The sequence below is a fragment of the Fusarium flagelliforme genome, assembly GCF_020744385.1.
Source record: "Fusarium flagelliforme strain FIESC 12 MPI-CAGE-AA-0113 chromosome Unknown B0J16scaffold_1, whole genome shotgun sequence".
NCBI lineage: Eukaryota > Fungi > Ascomycota > Sordariomycetes > Hypocreales > Nectriaceae > Fusarium > Fusarium flagelliforme.
In genome coordinates, this window is record NW_025763503.1 from 5,845,213 (window position 1) to 5,869,695 (window position 24,483).

Below are 24,483 nucleotides of genomic sequence, written 5' to 3' on the forward strand. Positions count from 1 at the left end.
ACTCCCGCCCACGACGACGACGCCGTTGCTGTATCGCACCAAAGCTTTCTCTGGTCGTCATGCAGCCGTTCGCCCGTCCAGCGGCAAGGCTTGTCTGGAGCAATGCGCGATTAGGTTTCGATCGGACCACGAGGCCGGGCAGGTCATGTTGGGAGGCCTCGGTATTCCAAAGCTCAACGCTACGTATGCGATACAATATACGGATCATTGGCCCACAATCACGACTCTATTCTTCAGAAAAACCACCGAAAGATCCTGAGGCGAGCTCCAGAACGAATAGCGATGTCGAAGCCGAGCTCCAATCGATCCTCAAACCTCGGCCTAATATTCTAAAAGAGCTTCAACCACCTGCCGAAAGACCGAAGTTGGAGGATGTAAAGGCGTCTGCCGAGAATCCTTTACCTAGGGACGACAAACCCGAGCCTGCCAAAACTGAAGAGGCCAAGGCTGATACCACAAAACCGGATGATGCCGCCCCATCACAGGAAACCCAGTCGACTGCGGATAGCCTTCAAGTTCTCCGTGATCGCGCGCAACATCGTGTCAGCGAGTTAAAGGAAAGATTCGGCCATGCTATGGGTACGCTACAATATCGGGCGATGAACGCTTCACAGACACTCAACGATATCACTGGATACACTAGCATCGAGACCATCAAGCAGCAGAACGCCAAGCTTGAGAAGGCACTCGCGGAGGCTCATGACCGGGTACGAAATGCCCGACAAGAATACAAGACGTCGAATGCTAGCCGAGCTACAACACAACGCGAGGTCACAACATTGTTGGCAAGAAAGGACAGCTGGTCACCAATCGATCTTGAACGCTTTACCGAGCTTTACCGAGCTGATCACACCCTTGAGGGCAAGGTGGCATCATCCCAAGAAGCCTTGACAGAGGCCGAGATTGAAGAACAACGCTTAAGCCAGCAACTCAACGCAGGTATCCTGAAGCGTTACCATGAGGAGCAAATTTGGAGCGACCGTATTAGAAAAGCGAGTACCTGGGGAACATGGGGTCTAATGGGCATGAACTTCTTGCTGTTTGTCATCCTGCAGTTTATTGCTGAGCCCTGGAAGAGAAGGAGATTAGTCAAGGGTGTTGTAGCTGAGGAGAAGGCTGTGCTTGAAGAGGTCCGTGGCGAGCTTGAGCAAGTCAAGCTTGCCATTGAGAACCAAAACCATTCTGCCGCCGCCGCCGCTTTTGCTTCAGCTGTTGCGGCAACCCGGGAGGCAGATGTTGAGCCCATTACTGAGATTGCGGAAACAGAACAAGTACCAGCTGAGAGTCTCTTCGCGGCTGAAGAGACAGGTACCACTGAGGTACCCGTTGCGACTCCCATCGAGCCAGAAAACGAGGCGCCTATTCCGGATTCCTTTTCAACAAGAGTATGGGAGGATGTCCTGCTCGACCCCTTGTGGTGGAGGGCTCAGGGAGACTGGTGTAAAGCCAAGGCAGACGATCTCTGCAGCGAGCGACGAATCAACCTACGCATGAAAGATGCTTCGTTATTGGCGCTTCAGGGAGCTCTGGCCGGTGCTGTGTTTACCGGAAGCATTGCGCTGCTAATCGTTCGACGATGATGATAAGATGTAAGATAGACATAAAGTTAAAGGCATTGTACATTATAATATAACTGTACCTATAGTTACAAAGAGAAAGATGGCTATCGGGCACGAGCTGCACTGCACGACTTTGACTGACGTGCCTTGTAGCGATAACCGACGATGCTTCAAGCAAGCTATCTCTGGCCAATCGGATATAGGTCTACTGCATGACCTGTAGGGCTGGTAGTTAGAAGAATGATGTTGAGGATTACAGCACTAAACCATTTGAGCTGTCAAGAACAATAGTTTTATGCATGTTATGCCATGCATATCATGACAATTTAAATTGATTACTTCAACTGCCGACACATCATCCATTACGTAGAGTATTCTGCTCTACAATAAACCTCAGCTAATAGAGAATAGATACTCCATATCATGACACCTGCCCCTTCAACAACAACCCCTTGTCGTTCCACCCTCAAGGATAACCCTGACGATTAATTTGAGCTTGGATGAGGAAAAGCGCACTTTGCAAACCTGATTTGCCAGACATTGAGATTAATGGCAACTAACAGTTAAGGGTCCTGATACAGCCTTTTGACCGCTTCCTGGCTTGCGGATTTAATCGGAGCTGAATAGGTGGGTAACAGAAAAGTTGTCCTCTATGGTTTAGGACACCAAAATAAAGTAGGGTAATAAGTGATGGTCTAAGCTAGCATAAGATGACCAAGTTATTTCGTTTCCTATATTTACGGAGGTCAATATTCTGGCACCCTGTCGACTGGAGTTTGTTTGATGGCGGGGCAGTTCAGAGCTGATCCAATTCTAGGACTTTTGAAGATGGATTTTTAGGACTCAGTCACATCCAGTGTAACCTGGCTACCTGCAAACCTATGGCTCAGGTACGGTGCACCGTGGGAATAAACAAGCGCACACATCTACTTCTTTTGTTATTTCCTGTCTTCCCAACAGTTAAGTACTTATCTTGAAACTTTTGGTTGATTACTTGTGCATGATGTAAAGTTCGTGAGTTTGCCGTTTCAAAAGACTGTTTCACAGGCGTTAAAGCTTTATATGTTTATGCATAAAAGTACGTACCAGTTACTGTATCTCATGGTGAAGTCTGAAACTCAATTCACGTAGGACGAGCATGATTTGATATCTTCCTAGATACAAAAGTGCCTACCTCATTCCAACCATGGAAGTTCAAGGTGTAATAGAGGGTTGCTTGAGCCATTTGGCTTTGTCTCATTGTAGCTCAGCCTCTTTGTACGCGTTGTCGTTTACCATTTAGAGTCCTATGTAGACCAATTATTCAAAGAATTTATCTATTTCATGACGTGAATTCTTTCAGATTTTGTTGAATCCTTTCGACGCACAGCAACTCCAGTTTCAAGAATTACCCGTTGGGCTTGACAGACCCTTGTATGGCCCATGCTACAGTGCATATAGTGGCTAACGCCATTAACTGGAGAGCTACGCCGCCGCAAACTTCAAGAACCGGGCTGGTCTAAGCTCTTTCTCTTGGCTTGGGCATAGCTTGGGACCTGACCTGACCTGACTATCCGACGATTGGGCTTCCAGATCATCTTTCTCTCTTGCCTTGACTAGCAGTTTCTTTGGAGCTAGCCTCCCCTTTGTTGCCCCTGACAGATCAAACCTCAAAAGCCATAGTCACTGTGAATATTAATCAGAGGTATTTTGTTTGCTTTGGATTCCATCGTATGGGACTTTCCAACTTGTCTGGCTTAAGTGCCCGCTTAGCTTACCGCTAATCTACTCTAGGGATTTCGAAAAACCCCGCCAAGTTTTACCCCCCTCCTTCCATCCAGTTCCTCTTCCGTAGGTTCCCCCCCAAACCTCCCGATTTCGATTCCTCAGGTAGGTGCTACTGCTACTGTATTGCAGGTACTGTACAGGCAGTACCTTCCGTCACTGTTCAGTTCACTGCGGGATGACATCTCCCACCACGGCCTTAGGTTAACTCTTCGCACCTTCCAGTTCCCACCTCCATTCCACTGCAACGGCTGGGCTTAATAACCTAAACCCTTCCTCCCTCTCAACCTCCCCTCCTCTACATCTCCACTCGCCAGCTTCGGCTTCGTCCACCTGAAGCTCGCAGGCGAACAAATATTACCACTATCACTTATCCGCACAAGAACACGCAGTCAGGATCTGTCGTGCTGTGTGATTGGTACCCAACTTGACGACACAAGACGTCAACTGTCTTGTCGTCGGCTGTATTTTACAAGCGCCCGCCCGCCCTCTGCTAACCAGGCGTCGCCGGGTACTTTCACCTGATATCGGTTGTCTTCTAAGACTTTCCCCCCTCCAACCTTTTGTCGTCCTGCGCAACGCATCGCGCACCCGCCGCCAAAATGAACGACGATGACGCGATTCACAACATTCACAAGAAGATAGAGCGGGAGAAGGCCCTCATCAACGCTGCCAATTCCATGAGGGCACAGACAAACAATGAAGCTGTTAGATCCCGTCTCGACTCCCAGATGCGCGATGGCCGCCGCAATCTCCAGTTTTTCGAGGAGAAGCTTCGTGATATCCAAATGCGCCGTGTGAACCAAGGCGTTGGAGACATGTCTCTCGGAGGACCTTCTGACGAGGCCGGTGGCCCTCCCGCACCACCACCAAAGGATTCCAGCAATTCCGCGGGGGACAGAGGATCATACGGCTCCGGTTCAGGACAATACAGCCAACAGGGCGGCTCCGATCTCATGCCCCCGCGTCATCCCTATGCACCGGGACCTGGTGGATCGGGCATTCCGAAGGCCCGTCCCAACTTCACCAAACTAGGTTCGTTGTTGCTATGCCACTTTCCCTCCATATCCTCTCTTGTATATATCGGCTAACAAACCTTAGACTTAATCAAATATGATACGCCGCATCTGGGCCCCCGTATTCAACTCATGCTGTCACAGATTCAGTTCAAGCTCAATGTCGAGGAGCAATATCTCAAGGGTATTGAGAAGATGGTTCAGCTTTACTCCATGGAGGGTGATCGGAAGAGCAAGGCCGACGCAGCTGCTAGGAAGGTTGAAAGCAAGCAGAAGATTCTACTGTTGAAGCAGGCACTCAAGAGATATGAAGAACTGCATATCGACGCGGACGTTGCAGATGCCCAAGATGGTAAGTTGGCGTTGAAGCATGTTGACCGCGAGGCTGACAAAGAACTAGATGATTCAATCAACGCCCCCAATCTCAGAAAGCCCCTCAGTGGACAGCTCTCGATTCGAATGATAGCGATCAAGGATGTCGACCACGCTGCGACTGGACGTTTTACGAGAGGTCCCGAGACCTTTATTGCTGTGAAGGTTGAGGATACCGTCATGGCTCGCACGAAAGCGTCCAGGAACGACCGCTGGGAGGCCGAGTTCCATACCATCGAAGTCGACAAGGCCAACGAAATTGAGTTGACCGTTTACGACAAGCCTGGAGAGCACCCTATGCCCATTGGTATGCTCTGGGTTCGCATCTCCGACATTGTTGAGGAAATTCGTCGCAAGAGGATCGAGGCTGAGATGAACAGCTCGGGCTGGGTTTCTGCCGATAGAATGGGAAACACCAGTGCGGCCCCTACACAATTCCCCATGAGTCCTTCTCAAGGCTCTTTCGGAGCAGGCTCTCCATCGGCCGGTGGTGAGCAGGGAGGTGACTCTGGTCCATTCGGAACTGCTGGTCCTCAACCACAGGTACAGACAGGACCTATTGAAGAATGGTTCAACCTCGAGCCGACTGGACAGATCCAACTTCAGTTGACGTTCAACAAATCTAACAACAACAGCCGCCCCATTGACCTTGGTCTTGGTCGAAAGGGTGCCGTTCGTCAACGAAAGGAGGAAGTCCACGAGATGTACGGCCACAAGTTCGTGCAGCATCAGTTTTACAACATTATGCGCTGTGCGCTTTGCGGAGATTTCCTCAAGTACTCGGCAGGCATGCAGTGTGAGGACTGCAAGTACACTTGCCATACTAAATGTTATTCCAGCGTGGTGACAAAATGCATCAGTAAAAGTAACGCGGAAACTGATCCCGACGAGGAAAAGATCAACCATCGTATTCCCCACAGATTCAACCCTTATTCCAACATGACAGCGAACTGGTGCTGCCACTGCGGTTACATCTTGCCTTTTGGAAAGAAGAACTGCAGAAAATGCTCAGGTATGTATATCCGAGGTCATATATTCGTCACGCAGCTAACAATATTGCTTAGAATGTGGTCTCACTGCTCACGCTCAATGTGTCCATCTTGTCCCTGATTTCTGTGGCATGTCAATGGCTGTTGCCAACCAGATTCTGGACGGCATAAGGACTCAGAAGCAGAGACAGGCCAAGGTTTCTTCACTTACGGAAAAGACACTACGACCTGGAAAGACTAGCCCTACGAGTACCAGCTCACCAGCTCCCTCTTACTCCAGTTCGGCTGCTCCTTCTTACCAGTCAGGACCAGCCTCTCCAGAGGCGACAGAGGCTGCCAAGATGATGTACTCGAACCAGACTACACCAAGACCTGGTGGCCCTGACCGGACTTCCTCCAGTTCACAAGCCGCGGCTGCAGCATCCGCGGCTATGTCCGGTGGACCTGGTGCTGCCCAGCGACAGCAATCTGATTACGGACGTTACAGCGGAGGCTACGACCAGCCACAAGAAGATCCCTATGCTCAAGGAGGTCAATACGGCGCGGGTGGCCAGCAACGCAAGTACAACCCTGCCGATTATGCTAACGTCAACCCTGGCTACGGAGGACAACAACCTGCTGCTCAGGCTCAGCGACCTGTACAGCAGCAGCCGGCCCAGCAACCCCCTCCTCAGTCACCGCTACCTCCAGTGCCGCAACATCAGTCGCAGCCGCAGCCGCAACAAGCTGCTTATCAGCAGCCCTCGGTGCCAGCGCATAAGCCCCAACAACCAGAAGCCATGTCTCCTAAGCAGCAGTCGGCAACTGGCGGTAAGCAGTCAGCTCCTTTGGCTACTGATCCGGGAACTGGCCAGCGTATTGGTCTGGATCACTTCAACTTCCTTGCTGTGCTGGGTAAGGGTAACTTCGGTAAGGTCATGCTGGCTGAAACCAAGCGATCCCGAAAGCTCTACGCCATCAAAGTGCTCAAGAAGGAGTTTATTATAGAGAATGACGAGGTCGAGAGTATTCGCTCTGAGAAGCGTGTGTTCCTGGTTGCCAACCGAGGCAGACATCCGTTCTTGACAAACTTGCATGCTTGTTTCCAGACAGAGACCCGTGTGTACTTTGTGATGGAGTACGTTAGTGGTGGTGATCTGATGTTGCACATTCAGAGAGGTCAGTTCGGTACTAAGCGTGCGCAATTCTACGCTGCTGAGGTCTGCCTGGCGCTCAAGTACTTCCACGAGAACGGTGTTATCTACCGTGATTTGAAACTTGACAACATTCTTCTCTCGCTTGACGGCCACGTCAAGATTGGTGATTACGGTTTGTGTAAGGAGGACATGTGGTATGGCTCGACAACAAGTACCTTCTGTGGTACACCTGAGTTTATGGCACCAGAGGTATGTATCTTGCATTCATTCATGTCTGGTTCTTTCCGCTAACAATCAGCAGATTCTTTTGGACAAGAAGTACGGTCGTTCCGTAGATTGGTGGGCATTTGGTGTGTTGATTTACCAGATGCTTCTTCAGCAGTCTCCCTTCCGTGGAGAGGATGAGGACGAAATCTACGATGCCATTCTTGCCGACGAGCCTCTGTATCCCATCCATATGCCTCGAGACTCAGTCTCAATTCTCCAGAAACTGCTCACTCGTGAGCCTGACCAGCGACTCGGAAGCGGCCCAACTGATGCCCAGGAGGTGATGAGCCAGCCATTCTTCCGCAACATCAACTGGGACGACATGTACCACAAGAGAGTGCCGCCTCCTTTCATGCCTCAGATTAAGAGTGCCACTGATACAAGCAACTTCGACTCCGAGTTCACTAGTGTCACTCCAGTTCTGACTCCAGTTCAGTCCGGTAAGTTTCGCAGACTTTTGATTACCTTTCCTAGTACTAACATAGCTACCAGTTTTGTCACAAGCCATGCAAGAGGAGTTCCGAGGCTTCTCATACACAGCTGATTTCGATTAAACGACTGCACACGAGATTGACGATTTTGCAATGTTTTATTGAGGCAATGGAGCCGCGATGAGGTTAGTGTCTTGTCTATCGGATACCCAGGAGCGATAGTTAAATAGATGGCCGAGCACTGCGGGCAGGTGATGTCGGTGCGCGAACCCAACGTGGGCGTCAGGATAAGACAGCCCTTTTCATGTTCGCTCGTTTATAGTGGTTAGCATTCAGGATATAGGTAGTGGATGAGTAAAACGTATGATGGTATGGTTAGAACCATATCGATAGCGACGCAAGCGTATTCAGTGGTAGATGAATAGCTTAGACAAACAGCATATGAATGGTTGTCTTGTTAATAGAAGCAGGAGAGAGATAAAATGACAGACACCAATACGTTCATAGCGTTTTCCAATTTGCTATGGTTTATACAATTCCCGAAATCCATTTAACTAGCCCTGGCTGCTCAAAGCTTTGGTGTTGGGTATCACTGTTGCATGCAGTTATGAGTTCAGCAGGGACATTGAATTGTTTTGGTTATTTTTTTGCCTATATTTTATTTATTCCACCTAGTTGTCCATGTCTTCTAGATTTAGGTCTTCTAATTCTTTTACGAGGTGTACTCCTTCTGGAGGAGCTTGGCGATAGTGTTGAGCCTGGGAAACAAATTAGCACGGGTGTCGTTACATTGTTTGCGAACAAGACTTACTGGATGTTGCTGGTACCCTCATAGATGGCACCGATCTTGCTGTCACGGAAGTACTTCTCGGCAAGACCCTCACGGACGAAGCCCATGCCGCCCATCCACTCAATGGCAGATCCACTGACACGTCCAGCGACCTGAGAAGCATAAAGCTTGGCCATAGCAGCGTCCTTGACGAAATCCTCACCAGCCTCCTTCTTGCGAGCAGCAGTGTAAACGAGAGCGCGAGCGGCAGTGATCTCGGTGTAGGCTTGAGCAAGCTGGTGTTGCATACCTTGGAACTCACCAACTAGAGAACCGAACTGCTTACGGTCATTCCAGACATAGCGAGCGGCATTGTCGAAAGCACCAAGAGCGAGACCAGTCATTTGAGCGGCAATACCGATTCGGCCCTCGTTGAGGATGCTAATGGCGTACTTGTAACCCTGGCCACGCTCGCCGAGAAGGTTCTCTTTAGGGATTTCGACATCGTCGAAGTTGATAACGCATGTGCTTGAGGCACGGATACCAAGCTTCTTCTCCTTCTTGGCGATGGAGAATCCCTTGGTGCCCTTCTCGACGAGGAAGGCGGTGATACCCTTGTAGCCCTTGCTGGGGTCAAGGTTAGCGAAGACAATGAAGAGATCAGCCTCCTTGGAGTTTGTGATCCACATCTTGCTGCCGGAGATCTTGAAACCATCGGCGGTCTCAGTGGCTCGTGTGGCCATGGCAAAGGCGTCGGAACCGGAGACAGGCTCGGAGAGACAGAAAGAGGCGACAGTGTTTGTCGCAAGGCGAGGGAGCCACTTCTTCTTAATAGCAGTAGAACCGTGCTTGATAATAGCCGTGTTGCAGAGAGTGTTGTGCACATCAACCAGAACAGAAACAGAGGGATCGGCGCGCGCAAGCTCCTCAATACCGATAATGGCAGCGGTGAAGTTCATGCCAGCACCGCCATACTCCTCAGGAATCTCAATGCCCATGAGACCTTGCTCAAACAGCTGTTCGACAATAGCGGGATCCATCTCCTCGGCCTCGTCCATGTCACGCGCGCGAGGAAGAATCACATCTGTAGCGAACTTGGAGACGGTGTCAACCATAGCGGTTTCGAGCTCAGAGAGGTGGGTGATGGGTGTAGGAGGGATCTCGGAGATGTCGACATGTTCATTGCGGCGAGATGTTGTTGTAGAGAGGGGACGAGCAGTGTTGCTGAGGCAAAAGGTTAGCAAACACTGTGGTATAGGCAATTCGGCTGTGTTGCGCTTACAGGTTTGTTCTTGTCATGGAACGGGGAGCGGTGGCTCGTGGGGTGATGCGCTGTGTAAGACCTCGTCCTCCCCTCAGCGCAGGGCGCATAACTCGAGTAAACGACGAAGACATTTTGAGATTTGTTGTGTTGAGTAGAAGTATCGAGGAACAGACAGTAGGCGGTAAGAGGATTGTAGGAGGAAAGAGAAGGGTGGCTAGGTTAGAGCAAGGTATGAGGCGGGTATCTAAGAGACGATCACAAGCCAGAGGATCACCCAGCAAAACAAGCTTGACACAATATATGAAGGAGAAATATGAAGATGAGAAAGAGATCAAAGAATCACCATGTCAATTATAAAACCTCGGGTATATACTAATCATCCTTCGCCCCTAGAAGTATAGTCACGCCTACTTTATACGGCTGAAGCGGTTGAAGAATCTCATTGTTCGGCCTTTGGCAGCCGAGGATAACCACCGAGGTCGAGGATGAGTTCGGTACTATAACGGTAATCATGGCTTTGTCGATTTTGGGGTTCAATGGGGGGATGCGGGGAGCAACAAAGATGCGCCGGCGATTAACCGCTGACGTCAAAGACATGCGGGTCATTGAGATAGAAAAGCCGGGGTTTGATGTTCGATGCGGGTCTGGCAGTCCAGCATGTGACATGATCCCGACCTCGACGGATTATCTCAAGTCCCGAAGACAGCAAAGCCCCACGTGATGAGATTCGAGAGGCTGAGATTTTGATATTGGCGTTGGTGAAGCTGGAGATCCAGGATAGCGAGAGGCCGAATACGGGATCAATTCGACCCTTCCACACGACAAATTATATCAATCCGACCATAAAAATCGCCCAAAATGGTCGGCTCTATCCTCCGCCAGTTCTTCTCCCCGGCGACCCGTCGTCCCCTCACCACGGCTCTCTCAACACCACCAAGTCGTCTTCTACAACCATCCATCCGAACATTCACTACCACAACACCCCGCGCTTTCGCTCCCACAACCGCTCGTCCTGCGACCCTGAACCAGGTTCTACGTGGAATCCGAAAGGGAAAGCGCGCTCGCCACGCTGTCTCCCCCGCTCTGTCCAACACACACTGCCCAGCTCTCAAGGGTGTGTGCCTCCGTGTCGGTGTCGTTCGACCCAAGAAGCCCAACTCCGGTGAACGAAAGACTGCTCGTGTGAAGCTCTCTACCGGAGCTGTCGTTACAGCATATATCCCCGGTGAGGGACACAACATCCAGCAGCACAGTGTTGTTCTTGTAAGAGGAGGTCGTGCGCAGGATTGTCCTGGTGTGAGATACCATCTTGTTCGAGGAGCTTTGGATTTGGTATGTTCCCCTTTCCTTCTAGTCTCTATATACGAGGCCCAATCGTTATACGGGATCAGCTACTGACATTTGCAGGGTGGTGTTGCGAGCCGAACGACAAGTCGAAGCAAGTACGGTACGAAGAAGCCCAAGAAGGCTACCGTTGGTTAAGCGAATCTTTAAAATAATGAGTTAGATGCGCGAGTTGGGTTGAAACGATTGATGGTACAGCAAACCGGTATTAAAACCGCGTTGGTGACATAGACTAGGCTGAGACCATGTATTGATATTGTACACTATTTCAAGCATAAAGAAGACATGTAAACGATCCCAACCCATTCTTGATTCATACTTATACGATCAGAGCTGTCCAAAGTATCTCAAACCCAGACGCCTAATAATAGTTCCCATAGGAACTTCTCCTAATGCATACCCATTGTTTGTAGCTTAGAAACGATGACGACAATCTGCCGAGCATAACAACCTGTATGATAAAGTACAATCCTTCCTACACACTCTTTAAATCATTTTCGTCTTAGGACTGCTGCTTCTCGAAACCCTTAGGCTTCTCCATGCCGTTGAGCTCATAGAATCGGGAAGTGCCTGGCATAAAGTTAGTTGATTATTTCATCTGCAGCGAGAGTTGGAGAACACTTACAAGAGTATCCCTTCCAATCAAAGTTGTTATCGGGGTTGCAGTGGCAACGGAGATCCAGTCGTCGCTGCTCATCAGTTGGGCAGTGAGTGAAGGGAACGTGGTAGTAGGCAATATCCTCGAAGAAGTGAATTTGTTCCTTCTTGAGAAGAAGACCAGCAGCAATAGAGTGGACAGGAGCATCACCCCATCGCTCGTAGAAGAAACCACCATCCTTGTCGAGAGACTCGAAGAAATCGAGGTAGGGCTTGCTGCGGAGCCAGGACAAGCTACCAACCTCAAAGTTGGACCACTAGAAACAGTTAGTTTTGCGTCACCGAAATATGTCGAGCAACTTACGAAATGGCACTTGTTGTAGTTCTCACCGCCATCGTCACTGAGGAAGCGCATGGAGTTGCCCTCAGCAATGTGCTCGGGGTGGTTCTGCATGAACTTCTTGGTGCTAGCCCAGAGGGTGGGAATGGTGTCGATGTACTCGTAGAGAGAAAGAACGAAACTGTACTTCTTGTTGCTCTCGTGCATGACGCGGAAAGGATCGTAGTGAATGTCGCAGAAGAGCTTGACGGAGGGCTCAACACGCCAGTAGTATTCGTAGTTCATCATGAGCTCCTGTCGGAAGAAGAAACCGGACTCGAATCGGCACATGTGACGGTAGCTGATGGAGTCACCGTAGATGATCTTGCGCTCATGCATATCCTCACGGACCTTGCGGGCCTTCTCCTGGTCAATCCACTCAGGGAAGGACCAGTGTTCCTCAGGAATCAGACCATAATGAGTCTTACCAGAGCAGAGGGAAGTGGTGACCTTCTTGAACTGCTCATCGAAAGGCTTGTCGTTGAGGAAAACCCAGTCATAGTTGTATCGGCGGTTGAAACGATCCTCAACCTGGCGAATGGACTCGGCAATTTCCCAAACATCCTGGTTACGGGCGAGAGTGACAAAAGTAGCGTTCATACGAGGGCCGGGAGCGGTGCCCTGAAGGTTGTTCCAGCCAGGGTCGTTGGGAGACATAGGCATTTTAGCCTCAGCGAGGTCACCGGAGGCGGGAGCATCAGCGGGAACCTTGGCAGCTTCAGAAGCGGGGATATCATTAACAGAAGCTCCCTCGCCAGCAGGCTTCTGAGCGGGAGTTTCATCCTTGTGGAGAGCAGTGTCGCCCTCTTCGGCAGCAGGCGCCTTCTGGCCAGGGAAGTTGACATTGTTGCCCGCATCGTTGGGCTTAGGAACAGTGCCTGCGCCTTGTTGGGAGCTAGAGCTTCCAGGACCGCCTGGGAAACTGCCGACGTTGCCAGGAACGGAGATAGTATCGATCTTGGAATTGGAGAAAAAGTAGAACATAGTGAGCGTCTTAAAGGAGTCGTGTTAGCATGTGGCAACGTCAGCTGTCATGAGCCTTGCGCAAGAGAAACATACGAAAAGCGCAAGCGCAATGTAGCGCACATAGCGCGTATGACCGGCAGCCATGGTGAAGAGAGAGTGACGACACAAAATCGCCAACTATAAAGAAGAGTTCGAAGAAAGTAGGAGGTTTAAACAGAAGAAAAAGAAGATGGATGTTCCAAAGTCGACGTTCTGTTGCGCACGGGGAAAAAGTACACCTCCACTACAAGGGAGACAGGGAGCCAGCTAAGGCAGATGGACCTGATGGGCTGCACTAAAAAAAGAACCCTTTTTAGATGGATGTTGGCAACAACTTCCCCAAAACTGATACTGTAAATCAGAGAAGAATAATGTAATGAAAAAGAGAGATCCAAAATATGATGAACATGCTCGTCATAAGAGAGAAAGAGAAACTGTTGGTCTAACCCATAACAAGAACAGTCAATTGCATTCAGAGACGCGCAGCAGGTTGTTGGTACCTAGACCAGGCTACGTACTGGAATGGGATGAACAGCGTGTTCTGGGGAACGTGCCCTGTAGCGGGATCGTCGCACCCGTCAATCAGGTACCGTAGAGACAGAAAGCGATAAGACTTTCACTTTTGCACGTATCTTTTTACAGGGGCTAGACGAAGAGTACCTGACTGACTATGCCATTTAGGTCTAAGGGCCAAGTATCGTCTCAACGACATGTACTTCTCGTGAGCTGAACCTCAAGGTGGCTGTCTTGTCGAATACTATGTAGCCTCTGACGTTCAGGGGGGCATTAGTGCATGTTAGCAGGCAATAGATGTCTTCTATCTGAAAACTATTGCCGAGTCCAGACGCTTTAGCACAATGGCAATCTTTTGGCGTGTGTCTTCAACATTTCCGTACATACAGTATTATACGAAGAAAGGTGGGCTGGTTTGGAGGATTACGACAACAGGACTGATCGGTGGACAAGGACAAGGATCCCCCTTCTTGGATTCTTGGAGCCAGCCTGCTTTCCACTGTCGTTTTCACAATTACTCTTTTGAGGTACGCCATGTGCTCTTTCAGAACGTTTGGAATGAGAGATCGGTCGAAACTTCAAGCCTCAAAATGGAGGAATTGGCCAGACAGAAACTCTGTCCCCGCAATGGACAAGTGTTCCTTGTCGAATGCATCACCAGTTGCGCTCGTATTTGTTGATGAGATGGATGTACCCCTTTTACGTTTCCTGGGCTTGTTTTAGGTTGACAGGTTTTGGCGATTGTGTAGACCAACGCCGCAACCAGCATGCAGCGGTTGCAGTGCTATCTCCACCACCAGGCCTCCAGAACGGGATAAAATTATACAAGCAATGTTCGGGGGTGGTCTTGCTTGGTCTTATTTTTCTGTTTTTTTTTTTTCGTGTATAACAGAAAGGTTGTAAAGGTTGTTGGTGACCCCCTCCTGGCCCCTTTACAATCAACTTTGTGGCACCAAAACCAATAGTCTTAGCTGGCTTAAAGTGTCTAGAACGCTCTTTGCTCCTATGAGTGTTCGCTCTAAAAGCTGCATTATCCGTTAATTCAGCTGTTTCTTAGCTAATCGACTTCTTGCTGAGGTATCATGAGAGAATGGGTTTGTGTTGCATAGGTGCATTTCGTGCTATATGTGCTGCAGATAGACCCTCAAATCATTGACGGTGCGAGCCATGGAGATTTACATGTTTGTGGCTGGGGGTTGCTACCAATACCAAATCCAAAGAATTTGCTAGGACTCAGTGTGCCAAACTCAGACGAACGAATCTATTCGCTGCAGTGCCCCGCAGTATTGTACCATGAGATAAAGAGTGAATGCAAGAATGGCGAGTTTTTGAATTGGCAACTGAATGGACCAACAATACAATGCGATAATCCAGCATTGAGACGTCATTGAAGCAATTGACAATCGCTCAAATACATGCTCCACGTGACTTGGCACGTGTTTGTTCTGCACCACTTGTGATTCATGGTGGGGAAGCGGGCTTGGAGAACAACGTTGGCACTTCGTCGCATCATCGTTGGCTTCAGAGCTTTGCCGCGCATCAATAACGCAGCGCGCTCTCTCCCAGCCAGCTGCCTCAGGTTTGACGACCATAAAACCTTTTGCTAGAGCTTCGAAACACTTCCAACCCTCAGCCACAGCCAGAACAGTGCCCTCTTTGCATACCTGGTTACGATACAAACATCTTGAATCCGATTTACTGGAAGACATCATGATAGATTTGTGCGCGCTGAACGATCCTGAACATATCTCCTTCTCTTAGTGGTGAGTGGTTTTATCTCACCTGTCGCTTCCTGGCCCTGCTCGATCTCCCCGGGACATCTCTTGATATGTGCTCGACAATCCTTGACGACCTTGGATCCGTATGCGAAATCTCTCCAAGGTTGAGCTTCTATCAAAACAGCCTCCCTAGGGAGACCAAATTCAAAAAGATTCCCTCCTGATCTCGTACGTGCCACAGGGCAAATGGGAATGCGAGCTGAAATAGCTTGGCAAAAACAAGAACAATGAGTTCCATGGCATTGGGTCAATGGACAGCCTATTACGAGTAGCAAAGAAATCGGGTAACACAGCGAGTGCAGACATACTGTCATTCATTTATGAAGAGGTGGCCAAACCCCTCGGGATTGGGCTCAGCAAGTCTATGGGGCGTTTCCTGAGGATACCTTGAGCGGGGCACGGAGCTCAAAGCGACAGCGGCTGAACTGGCGTCGTTCCTGTACTAATTTCTTTCATAGTACAATTGACGTCCACTCGCCCAAATTCTTTCAAAATGTCCTTTTTCGGTTTCGATAATGCGCGCCATAACACGGCGCCGCCTGGCTTCGCCCAAGCCCACGACCCTTTTGCCGGGCTGTCGGGCAGGGATGGAGACGATGATGCCCTCGACTTTGAGGAGACTTATGATGGTCTTGGAGACCAGCTCGAAGAGACTGGCGACGCATTCAACGATGATACCTTCGGAGACAGCGGCCCAGCGGTTTCAAGAAATGCTGGCAAGGACTTTGACTTCTTTGGCCAGACTGCAAAAGTTGCCGATGCGATAGAGGAGGAACACATCCGCTTCCATCGCCAGCAGCCAACCGCCAGACCAGCTGCTTCAGCTCAGGCACCTGCTCAGGTTGATCAATATGCCTCGGCCGATTACCAGTCCTATTACGGCGGACAACCTTATCAGCAGCAGTCTTACCAGCAGCAGGCTTACCAGCAGCAGGCTTTTCAGCAGCCTGTACGATCTGGCTATGAAAAGTACCGCAACCATGATCCCGAGCCCCTTCCTGACCTCCACGTCGATCGAAGCATCTGGGGCATTGGACCTTCCAAGCCTGTTCAACAAGCATCGCCTGCCCCTGTTCCTGCAGCTCAACCTGCCGCCAGCCGCAAAGTCATGAGTTTGGAGGAAGTTGAGGCCGCGATGCGATCTCAGCCCAACCAACAGACTCCTCAGCCTCATGTCGCAGATCTCTCTTACCAGCAGCCCCCTCCCGGCTTTGCTGCCCCCCAGCACCAGCCTCCCCAAGCTCATGGGCACGGCCATCCTGTAACCATTCTGCAGAGACCTCAGAGCACCCAGTCAAAGTCCACGCCGCCAGTTCCTGGACTGCAAGGGACTCCTGTCCAGCAGCACCAGCAGCTTCATGCTAACCCGACTCAAATTCTGCAGAACCCTAGCCGTGCCGGCTCGGATGCGCCTGCATCCCAGCAAGGCCACCATGCCAAGCAGCCCCAAGGAGCCGTTCCCAGCGCCGCCCAGTTGCAAGCTCATCCCCAGATGCAGCAAATGTCGGAAGAAGAGAAGGCCGCCTTCCTGGACCAGGAGACCAAGAGGGCTAAGCGCAACCACAAGATTTGGCTTTTGTCTAAGGATAACGGCCTGATGACACCTCAAGACAAGAACTTCATCACCCGCATCCAGCTTCAACAGCTCGTTTCTGCTACCGGCAACCCCGTCGAAGGATCCGATGCATCAATCGCCGAGGACTTCTACTATCAAGTTTACAGCCATATCCGAGCCGGCCAGCGCCAGAACCCTAGTCAGCCCCTTAGCAACTTTGCGCAAACCTACCTGTACCAGACCGGCAGCCGCCAGGGTGGTATGCGGCGACATGGTCGACCAGCCGAGAACCACTTCCAACGAATGGAGCAGCAGGTACAGCGAGCTGTAGAAGCGGCCAAGAACAAGCCCAAGAACCCTCAGCTGGTCATCGCAGGTAGTCTGGGAAAGATCTCTTTCAGTAACGCCAAGACGCCCAAGCCTTTGCTCAGCATCAAGCGCACCGAGAGCGAGCACCAGCGACCAAACAACGGCAAGAAGGGTTCTAGCCTGGACCGAAAGACTATCTTGCGAAATGTTGAGAAGGTGTACCAGACCCTCATGCAGATCGAAGATCATGTCCGCCTTATCCCGCCTCCAATGACTAGCCCTGATGAGGAGCTTGAGAACAAGCACAAGGAATGGGCTACTATTCTGGAAGCTTACAACGCCAAGCTCTGGCAGGAACTCAAGGTTCACGAACAGATCGGAGTGGTTGTTCCTCACCCATTTATCGCTTTCCTCTCGTGCGCCAAGGGCGAGAAGGCTATTCCTCGACTTTTCCCTCATCTTTCTTTTGAACAACGAACCACCATTTTGACCATGATCATCTACCATCTCGACCAATTGGATGTTGTCCAGGGTGCTGCCATCACACCCGGCGAGGTGACAACAATCAACGCAAGAATGCGAGAGAAGATTGAACTGTTTATCTCTACTGTCATGCCATCCCTCATGCAATACTTTAACGATACTGGCCTGGATATTGTTGATGGCGTCCTGAACCTCATTGCTACAAAGCTCAACGTCGATCTTATCGCCAGATCTAGAATTGGTGTTTCCATGCTCACGCTCATTCTCAGTCGTGCCGTTCTTCTCAAGCAGACAGGAGCCGGCAGCCCTGAGCAATGGGACAACTGGTACGTGAACCCATGCTCTTACCGCATTATTGTCACTAACAAGTAACAGGGACCGAACATTTGAAGTTTTGTTTAATAGACTTGAGCCCTCGCTTCCTTACATCTTCCCAGGAAGTGTCAACACCGGAGAGGACGTGTACGTATGGCAACTTCTTGCAGCCATGGGCGTCAGCGCTACTCACGATCAACAAACCCGTTTGGTCCTTGCTGTCAAGGATCGCGTGCTCGATACCGTCACTGTTTCAAAGACACTGCCTGCTGCCATGGGAGCTGAGCGATTGAACAGTGTCAACCTGTTCATGCGATCTATCGGTTTGGATGTCGAACTTCTTCAGTAAACAGATGCTGCATACGCAAACATGGTCTTGTCGATTATTCTTGGAATTTTCTTTCTGGGCTGGCATATAGGAACGAACATTCGAGAGAATCGGGACAAACATGATGCGACACGACGAACAGGCTTTACATGCTGGCGAAAGAATATTGGGAGTAAGCATACTGGGTGTACAAAATTCTTAACACAGCGACATGGCGAGTGCTTACAGTGCTCCTGTAAAGCAACATACCGTCTGATGATTATTGCTCATGGAGAGAGTTTGGGAGGACTCTTGTCCATCGAGGAACTAGGTTATATCGTACTTGAAAATTTACGCGTTTTTTTTGAAGTAATCATTTTTCTGTAGTGTGATACTATAAGCATTTCTTTCCGTCTTCTATGTATATTGTAGATCCTAATACGCCACCCATGCAACCTATACTATCCTGACTCGTCCCTCGACCTTGACAATAGACCTCTATTCATCTACATTGACTGTCTTTGAAGCCGCAGCCCTGGGTTTAGCTCCACGCCGAGCAACGCCTGCTGCCGCCCCACCGCGTGGCCGAAGTTTAGGTTTCCGTGACTCTTCCGATTCTGGTGCTGCTTGCTCTGGCTGTTTGCTAGTAGCTGGCTTAGGTTCTTCCTTTATAACAGGCGCAGGTGGGTCCTTCTTCTTAATCCCACTGACGGCGTAGAGAAGATCGTCATCATCCCATCGACGAGCGAACTTTGGTACTGATTCCTCAAGCACCTGCTCATTCTCTTCGGTGTCATCGGCCTTTTCTTCCGCATCTTCTTCCTGAGCAGGGCGTAAGAACAGGCTCTCGTTATAAACCTCCCATGCGGCTTCCTCGTTCTCATCTGTGTAGTGCATGGTGCGCCAGTGCTCAGTCTGCACCGATCTTAGACGGTCGGCCATAGTCTCTGTGGTCACAGCGTCGCCATCGCCTGTAGCCTTGACTGTCATGTGAATTGCGCGGGCAGTTCCGCCTGCTGTTGTGGGGGCGGATTCCTTGGTGGCTGCGGCCTGTCGCTCCTGCTGGACTGTTGCGTCGATATGGTGGAGTTGGGGTCGGAGGTGAACAAGTGACGAAACAGGTGTGAGATGAAGGTCCTCTGCAGGCGAGATTAGAGAATGTATAGAAACCTAATAGCTGTTGTAACTCACTGCCCTGGAAGACACCAACCATGTGTTGGACTTCCTTGTATTCAGGATATTGTCCACCTAGTGTCTGTGTACGAAGAACCTTGTCTTGTCTGACAGCCTCTTGCCAGTCCATTACCTCGTCCTCATCTTCTGCCTTCTTCCTCCCACCTCGAGCCTGAACTGTACCGAAGCCAAAGCCACCGGCTAGACCGTGACTGCCACCGTTCTTGGTAGCCATCGAAGCGTTCAAAGTCTTTCCCCACTTAAGGCCCTTCTCACGATCGTACGCTACGGTGTTGTCAAGAGGTACATCAACTTCGACCATACCGGCTTGAGCTTTGACACGCAGTTCGGTTGGCGGAGGTCGGGGAGCGTCATCGGTGCGGTTGGGGTGTTGGAGAACGAGAAGACGACGGCCTAGTGGTAATGATGGGTTGATAAATACGTTATATGTCGCGGTAACGGGATCGTCGTCGTCGTCTATTGTGTTGGCGTTGTCTGTTGTGGTGGAAGGCTTGACGTTGGAATCCACGTCCATCTGGTCAACGTCCATTGAGGCAGCCGAGGTCGGTGTATCGGTTGCAGAAGACATTTTTCAAATGTCCTCTGAGTCAGATAAGCTATCGGGGTAATTTTCTTGAGAAAGGCGGATTGAGAATCGTCGAGATTGTTCGGTTGAGCTTCAAATATAAGTAGGCCCGCAAGCTTGCTTTGCGACAATCTCTCTGCGCAACCAAGGGTAACAAATCTCTGAGCTCGAATATTAGTGACGAACTTGTATATAAGCCAGCAGAGAATAGAAGAAGCTCCAGAACACTTGCGACAAGCCCAATTAGTAATAGAGCAAGGTTTTGCACTGCGAATGTTGAAGCGTCAGAAGTTGGGAGGGGCGATCGTAGAGAAATTTCCATATTCGTCCCCCGCCAAAGTTTAGACCGTTATCTTATCGACTCTCCAAGGGTCGGGTCAACTCAACGTCACGAACTACTAACCAAAACTACTAGCATGAATCTTCTCTGGTTTTGACAATGTACGACAACTGAATTTCGAATAAAGTTCGGTTCAGGGTGAAAGAAATGTTTGGTAAAATATTTCAACACTGACTGATTAACTTTTCTACCCTAGAAAGCGTACAATTCTCTTGTTACTGAGATTCCTTTTATGCCATCAGAAAGAAACATGACATAAGACACGATGATCTTATTTTCTGGCCAAATTCGTAGTCTAAATCCATGTCTATTAAGGTGACTCCCTTTATCGGTTCTTGCCACGGTCTCGTCGTCCGCCCTCCAATACCTTGACTCTCTTGTTGAATCTCTCTCCAATACCAGCTCCCACACCACTTCCACGGGGTCCATCTGTTGTGTCGATTCCACGCTTTCGGCTCTTGTCCAGCAGGGCACGAACATTTCCACCAGACTTCTTGGCCTTGGTAAGGCGATCGATGCGGTTGACACCCTCTCCCAGGTCGTGCCAATCCTCTCCTCCGAATTGCATACGACCACTGCGGCCAGCTTGCTTCGCCTTCTGAGCGCGATCCTTCTTGCTCTCCTTGGGAAGACGTGTGAAGTTCATTTCTTCGTACTCCCGGCGCTCTGCCTCCTCCTTTCGTTGGGCATCGGTCTTCATCTTGCGGCCACCCTGGACAATTGTGGTACCAATGCTGGGCTCTGCCAATGGTGCAGCGGAGAGCTCTGAAGCCACAAACTCATCCATAGTATGCGACTTGCCTGGACGGCGGTCGAACTTCTGTGGTCGTTGGGGAGCTTCCATTGTTTGGCGCTCTCTCTTGGGGGGTCGATAGACACCATCGGCTCCTCCCTCACGCTCTGCGCGACGGGCGGTGACATCGTCGGCCATGGCGCCAGGCTTATGCGACATCTTCTCGGCGTCCACCTCCTCGTCTGAATCTTCCTCTTCTTCCTCAGAATCCGATCCGGCAGCAGCCCTGGCCTCCTTAGCCTGTCTCTCGCGCTCCGCATCGTCTGCCGTTCTGAGGAATCGGTCAATGGAGAAGCGAAGTTTCTCTTCCAAGGGTCTTGCTCCTCTCTCAAGATAGAGTCGGAGTTCTACCAGCTTTGCTCTAACAGATTCGTCGAGTTCGGAGTCGCTGTCTTCGGTATTTTCTGAGTTTGTTTTCGAATTGCGCAACTTAAGGAGAATCAAGAAGACCAGATTTTGTAGGTACGAAAGAAGAAGCTCGTTCTTCACATCGAGAAGAGAAATACCATCCTTCTGGTGTTCGATGGATGCGAGTTTAGGTGTCACTTCGAGTGCTGAAGAAAGCGACTGTGTCAGCGACGTCAAAAGCGCCGGTAGTGTCGTAGGGGCTGCCATGGTGATCTGTTCGTCTGAGATGGTAAATCTCTAGACTGTCGAGAAAAGATGCCTTGTCAAAAAGTTTGGAGCGCTTCAACTTTTTAGCGGGGCTTTCTTGACTCGACTCCACATTGGTCGTCACAAGCCACAGGCGCCACAGACCCCCTGGTTTGCCCAATGTCTCACTTCCCTTACTAAGCCACTAACTCGCTGGAACTTGGCCAGATATTACTGCAAGTGCATTGAAGCTCCCTGTCTAACGTCTCATTCTCGCAGCTATACTCTGTACTGCTGATTTGATCAACCACACGATCCTCTGTCGTCAACGGCCGAAAATAGAGAGGAACTTTCAGAACTGAACTCAGGAATTGGGGGGGGTCATTTTACAATCGATTCATCTTTCTCGTCGTCCTCAAATTGCGGGTCGCGCAAGGCGTCGTCAGCTTGGAGCTTAATACGAGGGAGCTTCAGGACCCAGCTTTCACAACGCCCTTTGTTCAACCTTTGCAAGTCTGCGCATGATATAACTCGTCAGGATGCATTTCGGAGAGTTTGCGCCCTCGAAGGCGCTTCTAACATCATTGCTCGCCATCCCGCAGTTAGCTTCCGCGTTCTATCTCCCCGGTGTCGCCCCAGCTACCTACAAAGAGGGTGACAAGGTCCCGCTCTACGTCAATAGCATCAAGCCGGTCGACCGATCTCAAGACCCGCGATTACACGCCGTTGTCTCTTACGACTACTACCACCCTGCGTTCCAATTCTGTCAACCCAAGGATGGACCTGAGTATGTTTCGGAAAGCCTGGGCAGTATTCTCTTCGGAGACCGTATCATGACTTCTCCATTCGAGCTTGTCATGGGCAAGAATGAAACCTGCAAACCTCTTTGCGAAGTCAAATACGATGAGGAATCAGCCAACTTTGTCAAGAGTCGCATCGAACAAGGCTATAGTCTGGAATGGTTGGTGGATGGACTGCCAGCTGGTCAGGAAGTTCTTGATCAGTTAACTGGCACTACCTTCTATAACCCTCGTTTCTTGTTGGGTCAGGATGACAAGGACGACAATATTCTGTTCAACAACCACTACCAAATCGTCGTCGAGTATCACGAGGTCAACAAAGATCCCAACCAGCGCCGTGTGGTTGGTGTTATTGTGCAACCTAGTTCCAAGGAGTATGGAGGCAAGGCTGATTGCGGTAACCATCAGCCTATCGTCCTGAGTGGAAAGGAGCAGCGCGTCGCTTTCAGTTACAGTGTCTTCTGGCGCAAGTCCGAGACTGCTTGGGCTACTCGTTGGGACAAGTACCTGCACGTCTTCGACCCTAAGATCCACTGGTTCTGGCTTATCGACACAGCCATCATTGTTGTGATTCTCGTCCTCACCGTCATGTCCATTCTTGTGCGCGCTCTGAAGAAGGACATTGCTCGTTACAACCGCCTGGACCAGATCGACCTCGATGATTTTGGTGGTACTTCGGTAGTTGAGGATGGCGTTCAGGAGGATTCTGGATGGAAGCTGGTTCATGGCGATGTGTTCCGAAGTCCCTCGCGACCTCTTTTGCTCTCTATTCTGGCAGGAAATGGTGTTCAGCTGTTCTGTATGACCGGTTGCACTATTCTCTTCGCCCTTCTCGGATTCCTCTCGCCCTCAAACCGTGGATCTCTCGGAACCATCATGATTTTGATGTACACTGTTCTCGGATTCGTTGGTGGTTACGTCTCTGCTCGAACCTACAAGGCCTGGCAAGGTGAAGCCTGGAAGCTGAACATTGCCTTAACCCCTGTTTTGGTCCCTGGTGCCGTCTTTTCCAGCTTCTTCCTCCTGAACCTCTTCCTGTGGGCCAAGCAATCGTCGGGTGCAGTTCCCTTCACCACTATGCTTGTGATTGTCGCCATCTGGTTCATTATTTCGATTCCTCTCTCCTTCGGTGGCTCTTGGCTCGGTTTCCGTTCCCCTCAATTCGAGCCTCCAGTCCGCACCAACCAGATTCCCCGTCAGATCCCCCCTGTGAGCACCTACCTCAAACCTGTGCCCAGTGTGCTGATCGTTGGTCTTCTTCCCTTCGGTGCTATCTTCGTCGAACTCTTCTTCATTATGAACTCGATCTGGTTCAGCAGGATCTATTACATGTTCGGCTTCTTGTTCCTCTGTTACGGTCTCATGATCGTCGTATGTGCTGCTGTCACCATCCTGATGGTGTATTTCTTGCTATGCTCCGAGAACTACAACTGGCAATGGAGATCGTTTATTGCAGCAGGCATGAGTGGTGGCTACATTTTCCTGAACTGTCTCTTGTATCTTGTTACAAAGGTCAGGGTCAGCGCGTTCGCCGGTATCGTTCTTTACGTGGGTTACAGTGCTATCATCTCGTTCTTGTTCTTTATCCTTACCGGTAAGTGATACCCCTCGATTTTTTTACTACATTGTTCTAACTTCTCCAGGCTCAATTGGCTACTTTGCCAGTTGGTGGTTCGTTCGCAAGATCTACTCATCTATCAAGATCGACTAAGAGGCGACATTCCGCCAATGCTATGAAAAAAAACGAATCAACAGTGATAAGTGATTTATGAAAGAGATGGGATGCGGCGTTTGTAACAATACGTGTACAACCAGCGTCTGAAATTTTACGTTCTCCCCAAGCCGCTGCTCGTATGGCAATGAAGGATACAGCGGCGGGATGGTGAAAAGGGCCCACGGTATTGCATCAGTTCGCAGCAAGTCGGGAGTAGATTTCTTCTCACTTAGACGGATTTCAAAAATCGGGATGAGGCCTAAACACAACCTGAGCCGTGTTGGCTATTGATGAGGGGTATTATGTTTCTGCATTGTTTTAAGCTCGTTAT

At 50.2% G+C, this 24,483-nt stretch overlaps 11 protein-coding genes across 11 annotated transcripts; 6 read left to right on the forward strand and 5 right to left on the reverse strand.

Moving 5' to 3' along the window:
* Positions 1-59: 59 nt before the first annotated feature.
* B0J16DRAFT_378616 (Mdm33 family-domain-containing protein) lies at positions 60-1,580 on the forward strand (the record flags this gene model as incomplete). The annotated part of the gene is made up of 1 exon (XM_046130932.1): positions 60-1,580. The coding sequence occupies one exon, from the start codon at positions 60-62 to the stop codon at positions 1,578-1,580; it is 1,521 nt and encodes a 506-aa protein (XP_045989815.1).
* A 2,175-nt stretch (positions 1,581-3,755) lies between these two features.
* On the forward strand, positions 3,756-7,189 carry B0J16DRAFT_35935 (uncharacterized protein). Its single transcript, XM_046129650.1, has 4 exons — positions 3,756-4,358; positions 4,425-4,691; positions 4,740-5,723; positions 5,776-7,189. The coding sequence occupies exons 1-4, from the start codon at positions 3,926-3,928 to the stop codon at positions 7,125-7,127; spliced, it is 3,036 nt and encodes a 1,011-aa protein (XP_045989816.1). The 5' UTR covers positions 3,756-3,925; the 3' UTR covers positions 7,128-7,189.
* A 951-nt stretch (positions 7,190-8,140) lies between these two features.
* Positions 8,141-9,818, reverse strand: B0J16DRAFT_35950 (acyl-CoA dehydrogenase/oxidase). The gene is made up of 3 exons (XM_046129655.1): positions 9,586-9,818; positions 8,346-9,527; positions 8,141-8,292 (listed from the first exon to the last, which is right to left on the reverse strand). The coding sequence occupies exons 1-3, from the start codon at positions 9,696-9,698 to the stop codon at positions 8,247-8,249; spliced, it is 1,341 nt and encodes a 446-aa protein (XP_045989817.1). The 5' UTR covers positions 9,699-9,818; the 3' UTR covers positions 8,141-8,246.
* A 508-nt stretch (positions 9,819-10,326) lies between these two features.
* Positions 10,327-11,199, forward strand: B0J16DRAFT_367308 (uncharacterized protein). The gene is made up of 2 exons (XM_046130122.1): positions 10,327-10,899; positions 10,975-11,199. The coding sequence occupies exons 1-2, from the start codon at positions 10,426-10,428 to the stop codon at positions 11,047-11,049; spliced, it is 549 nt and encodes a 182-aa protein (XP_045989818.1). The 5' UTR covers positions 10,327-10,425; the 3' UTR covers positions 11,050-11,199.
* B0J16DRAFT_329979 (nucleotide-diphospho-sugar transferase) lies at positions 11,200-13,461 on the reverse strand. The gene is made up of 4 exons (XM_046126386.1): positions 12,947-13,461; positions 11,873-12,880; positions 11,537-11,825; positions 11,200-11,481 (listed from the first exon to the last, which is right to left on the reverse strand). Exons 1-4 carry the CDS (start codon positions 12,995-12,997, stop codon positions 11,414-11,416), a joined length of 1,416 nt encoding a protein of 471 aa, XP_045989819.1. The 5' UTR covers positions 12,998-13,461; the 3' UTR covers positions 11,200-11,413.
* A 433-nt stretch (positions 13,462-13,894) lies between these two features.
* B0J16DRAFT_329980 (uncharacterized protein) lies at positions 13,895-14,715 on the forward strand. Its single transcript, XM_046126387.1, has one exon. It carries the CDS (start codon positions 14,055-14,057, stop codon positions 14,292-14,294), a length of 240 nt encoding a protein of 79 aa, XP_045989820.1. The 5' UTR covers positions 13,895-14,054; the 3' UTR covers positions 14,295-14,715.
* A 187-nt stretch (positions 14,716-14,902) lies between these two features.
* B0J16DRAFT_329981 (uncharacterized protein) lies at positions 14,903-15,663 on the reverse strand. The gene has a single exon (XM_046126388.1). It carries the CDS (start codon positions 15,495-15,497, stop codon positions 15,114-15,116), a length of 384 nt encoding a protein of 127 aa, XP_045989821.1. The 5' UTR covers positions 15,498-15,663; the 3' UTR covers positions 14,903-15,113.
* On the forward strand, positions 15,631-18,532 carry B0J16DRAFT_36005 (topoisomerase II-associated protein PAT1). Its single transcript, XM_046129675.1, has 2 exons — positions 15,631-17,856; positions 17,906-18,532. Exons 1-2 carry the CDS (start codon positions 15,677-15,679, stop codon positions 18,192-18,194), a joined length of 2,469 nt encoding a protein of 822 aa, XP_045989822.1. The 5' UTR covers positions 15,631-15,676; the 3' UTR covers positions 18,195-18,532.
* Position 18,533: 1 nt separating this feature from the next.
* B0J16DRAFT_409731 (Sin-like protein conserved region-domain-containing protein) lies at positions 18,534-20,206 on the reverse strand. Its single transcript, XM_046133094.1, has 2 exons — positions 19,344-20,206; positions 18,534-19,291 (listed from the first exon to the last, which is right to left on the reverse strand). Exons 1-2 carry the CDS (start codon positions 19,912-19,914, stop codon positions 18,651-18,653), a joined length of 1,212 nt encoding a protein of 403 aa, XP_045989823.1. The 5' UTR covers positions 19,915-20,206; the 3' UTR covers positions 18,534-18,650.
* Positions 20,207-20,385: 179 nt separating this feature from the next.
* Positions 20,386-21,710, reverse strand: B0J16DRAFT_329985 (uncharacterized protein). Its single transcript, XM_046126389.1, has one exon. It carries the CDS (start codon positions 21,657-21,659, stop codon positions 20,577-20,579), a length of 1,083 nt encoding a protein of 360 aa, XP_045989824.1. The 5' UTR covers positions 21,660-21,710; the 3' UTR covers positions 20,386-20,576.
* A 155-nt stretch (positions 21,711-21,865) lies between these two features.
* B0J16DRAFT_367312 (uncharacterized protein) lies at positions 21,866-24,483 on the forward strand. Its single transcript, XM_046130123.1, has 2 exons — positions 21,866-24,032; positions 24,082-24,483. The coding sequence occupies exons 1-2, from the start codon at positions 22,178-22,180 to the stop codon at positions 24,147-24,149; spliced, it is 1,923 nt and encodes a 640-aa protein (XP_045989825.1). The 5' UTR covers positions 21,866-22,177; the 3' UTR covers positions 24,150-24,483.

Bases quoted from the DNA above. Each gene is read 5' to 3' on its own strand.
- B0J16DRAFT_35935 (XM_046129650.1), top strand. From the start codon at position 3,926: ATGAACGACGATGACGCGATTCACAACATTCACAAGAAGATAGAGCGG. The intron at 4,359-4,424 runs GTTCGTTGTTGC...AACAAACCTTAG, and splicing joins TCCCAACTTCACCAAACTAG to ACTTAATCAAATATGATACG. The intron at 4,692-4,739 runs GTAAGTTGGCGT...ACAAAGAACTAG, and splicing joins CGTTGCAGATGCCCAAGATG to ATGATTCAATCAACGCCCCC.
- B0J16DRAFT_35950 (XM_046129655.1), bottom strand. From the start codon at position 9,698: ATGTCTTCGTCGTTTACTCGAGTTATGCGCCCTGCGCTGAGGGGAGGA. The intron at 9,528-9,585 runs GTAAGCGCAACA...CTTTTGCCTCAG, and splicing joins TCCATGACAAGAACAAACCT to CAACACTGCTCGTCCCCTCT. The intron at 8,293-8,345 runs GTAAGTCTTGTT...TTTGTTTCCCAG, and splicing joins GAGGGTACCAGCAACATCCA to GCTCAACACTATCGCCAAGC.
- B0J16DRAFT_367308 (XM_046130122.1), top strand. From the start codon at position 10,426: ATGGTCGGCTCTATCCTCCGCCAGTTCTTCTCCCCGGCGACCCGTCGT. The intron at 10,900-10,974 runs GTATGTTCCCCT...TGACATTTGCAG, and splicing joins TTCGAGGAGCTTTGGATTTG to GGTGGTGTTGCGAGCCGAAC.
- B0J16DRAFT_329979 (XM_046126386.1), bottom strand. From the start codon at position 12,997: ATGGCTGCCGGTCATACGCGCTATGTGCGCTACATTGCGCTTGCGCTT. The intron at 12,881-12,946 runs GTATGTTTCTCT...GACTCCTTTAAG, and splicing joins ACATTGCGCTTGCGCTTTTC to ACGCTCACTATGTTCTACTT. The intron at 11,826-11,872 runs GTAAGTTGCTCG...AACTGTTTCTAG, and splicing joins ACTACAACAAGTGCCATTTC to TGGTCCAACTTTGAGGTTGG.
- B0J16DRAFT_329980 (XM_046126387.1), top strand. From the start codon at position 14,055: ATGCATCACCAGTTGCGCTCGTATTTGTTGATGAGATGGATGTACCCC.
- B0J16DRAFT_329981 (XM_046126388.1), bottom strand. From the start codon at position 15,497: ATGACAGTATGTCTGCACTCGCTGTGTTACCCGATTTCTTTGCTACTC.
- B0J16DRAFT_36005 (XM_046129675.1), top strand. From the start codon at position 15,677: ATGTCCTTTTTCGGTTTCGATAATGCGCGCCATAACACGGCGCCGCCT. The intron at 17,857-17,905 runs GTACGTGAACCC...AACAAGTAACAG, and splicing joins CCTGAGCAATGGGACAACTG to GGACCGAACATTTGAAGTTT.
- B0J16DRAFT_409731 (XM_046133094.1), bottom strand. From the start codon at position 19,914: ATGTCTTCTGCAACCGATACACCGACCTCGGCTGCCTCAATGGACGTT. The intron at 19,292-19,343 runs GTGAGTTACAAC...TCTCGCCTGCAG, and splicing joins GGTTGGTGTCTTCCAGGGCA to AGGACCTTCATCTCACACCT.
- B0J16DRAFT_329985 (XM_046126389.1), bottom strand. From the start codon at position 21,659: ATGGCAGCCCCTACGACACTACCGGCGCTTTTGACGTCGCTGACACAG.
- B0J16DRAFT_367312 (XM_046130123.1), top strand. From the start codon at position 22,178: ATGCATTTCGGAGAGTTTGCGCCCTCGAAGGCGCTTCTAACATCATTG. The intron at 24,033-24,081 runs GTAAGTGATACC...TAACTTCTCCAG, and splicing joins CTTGTTCTTTATCCTTACCG to GCTCAATTGGCTACTTTGCC.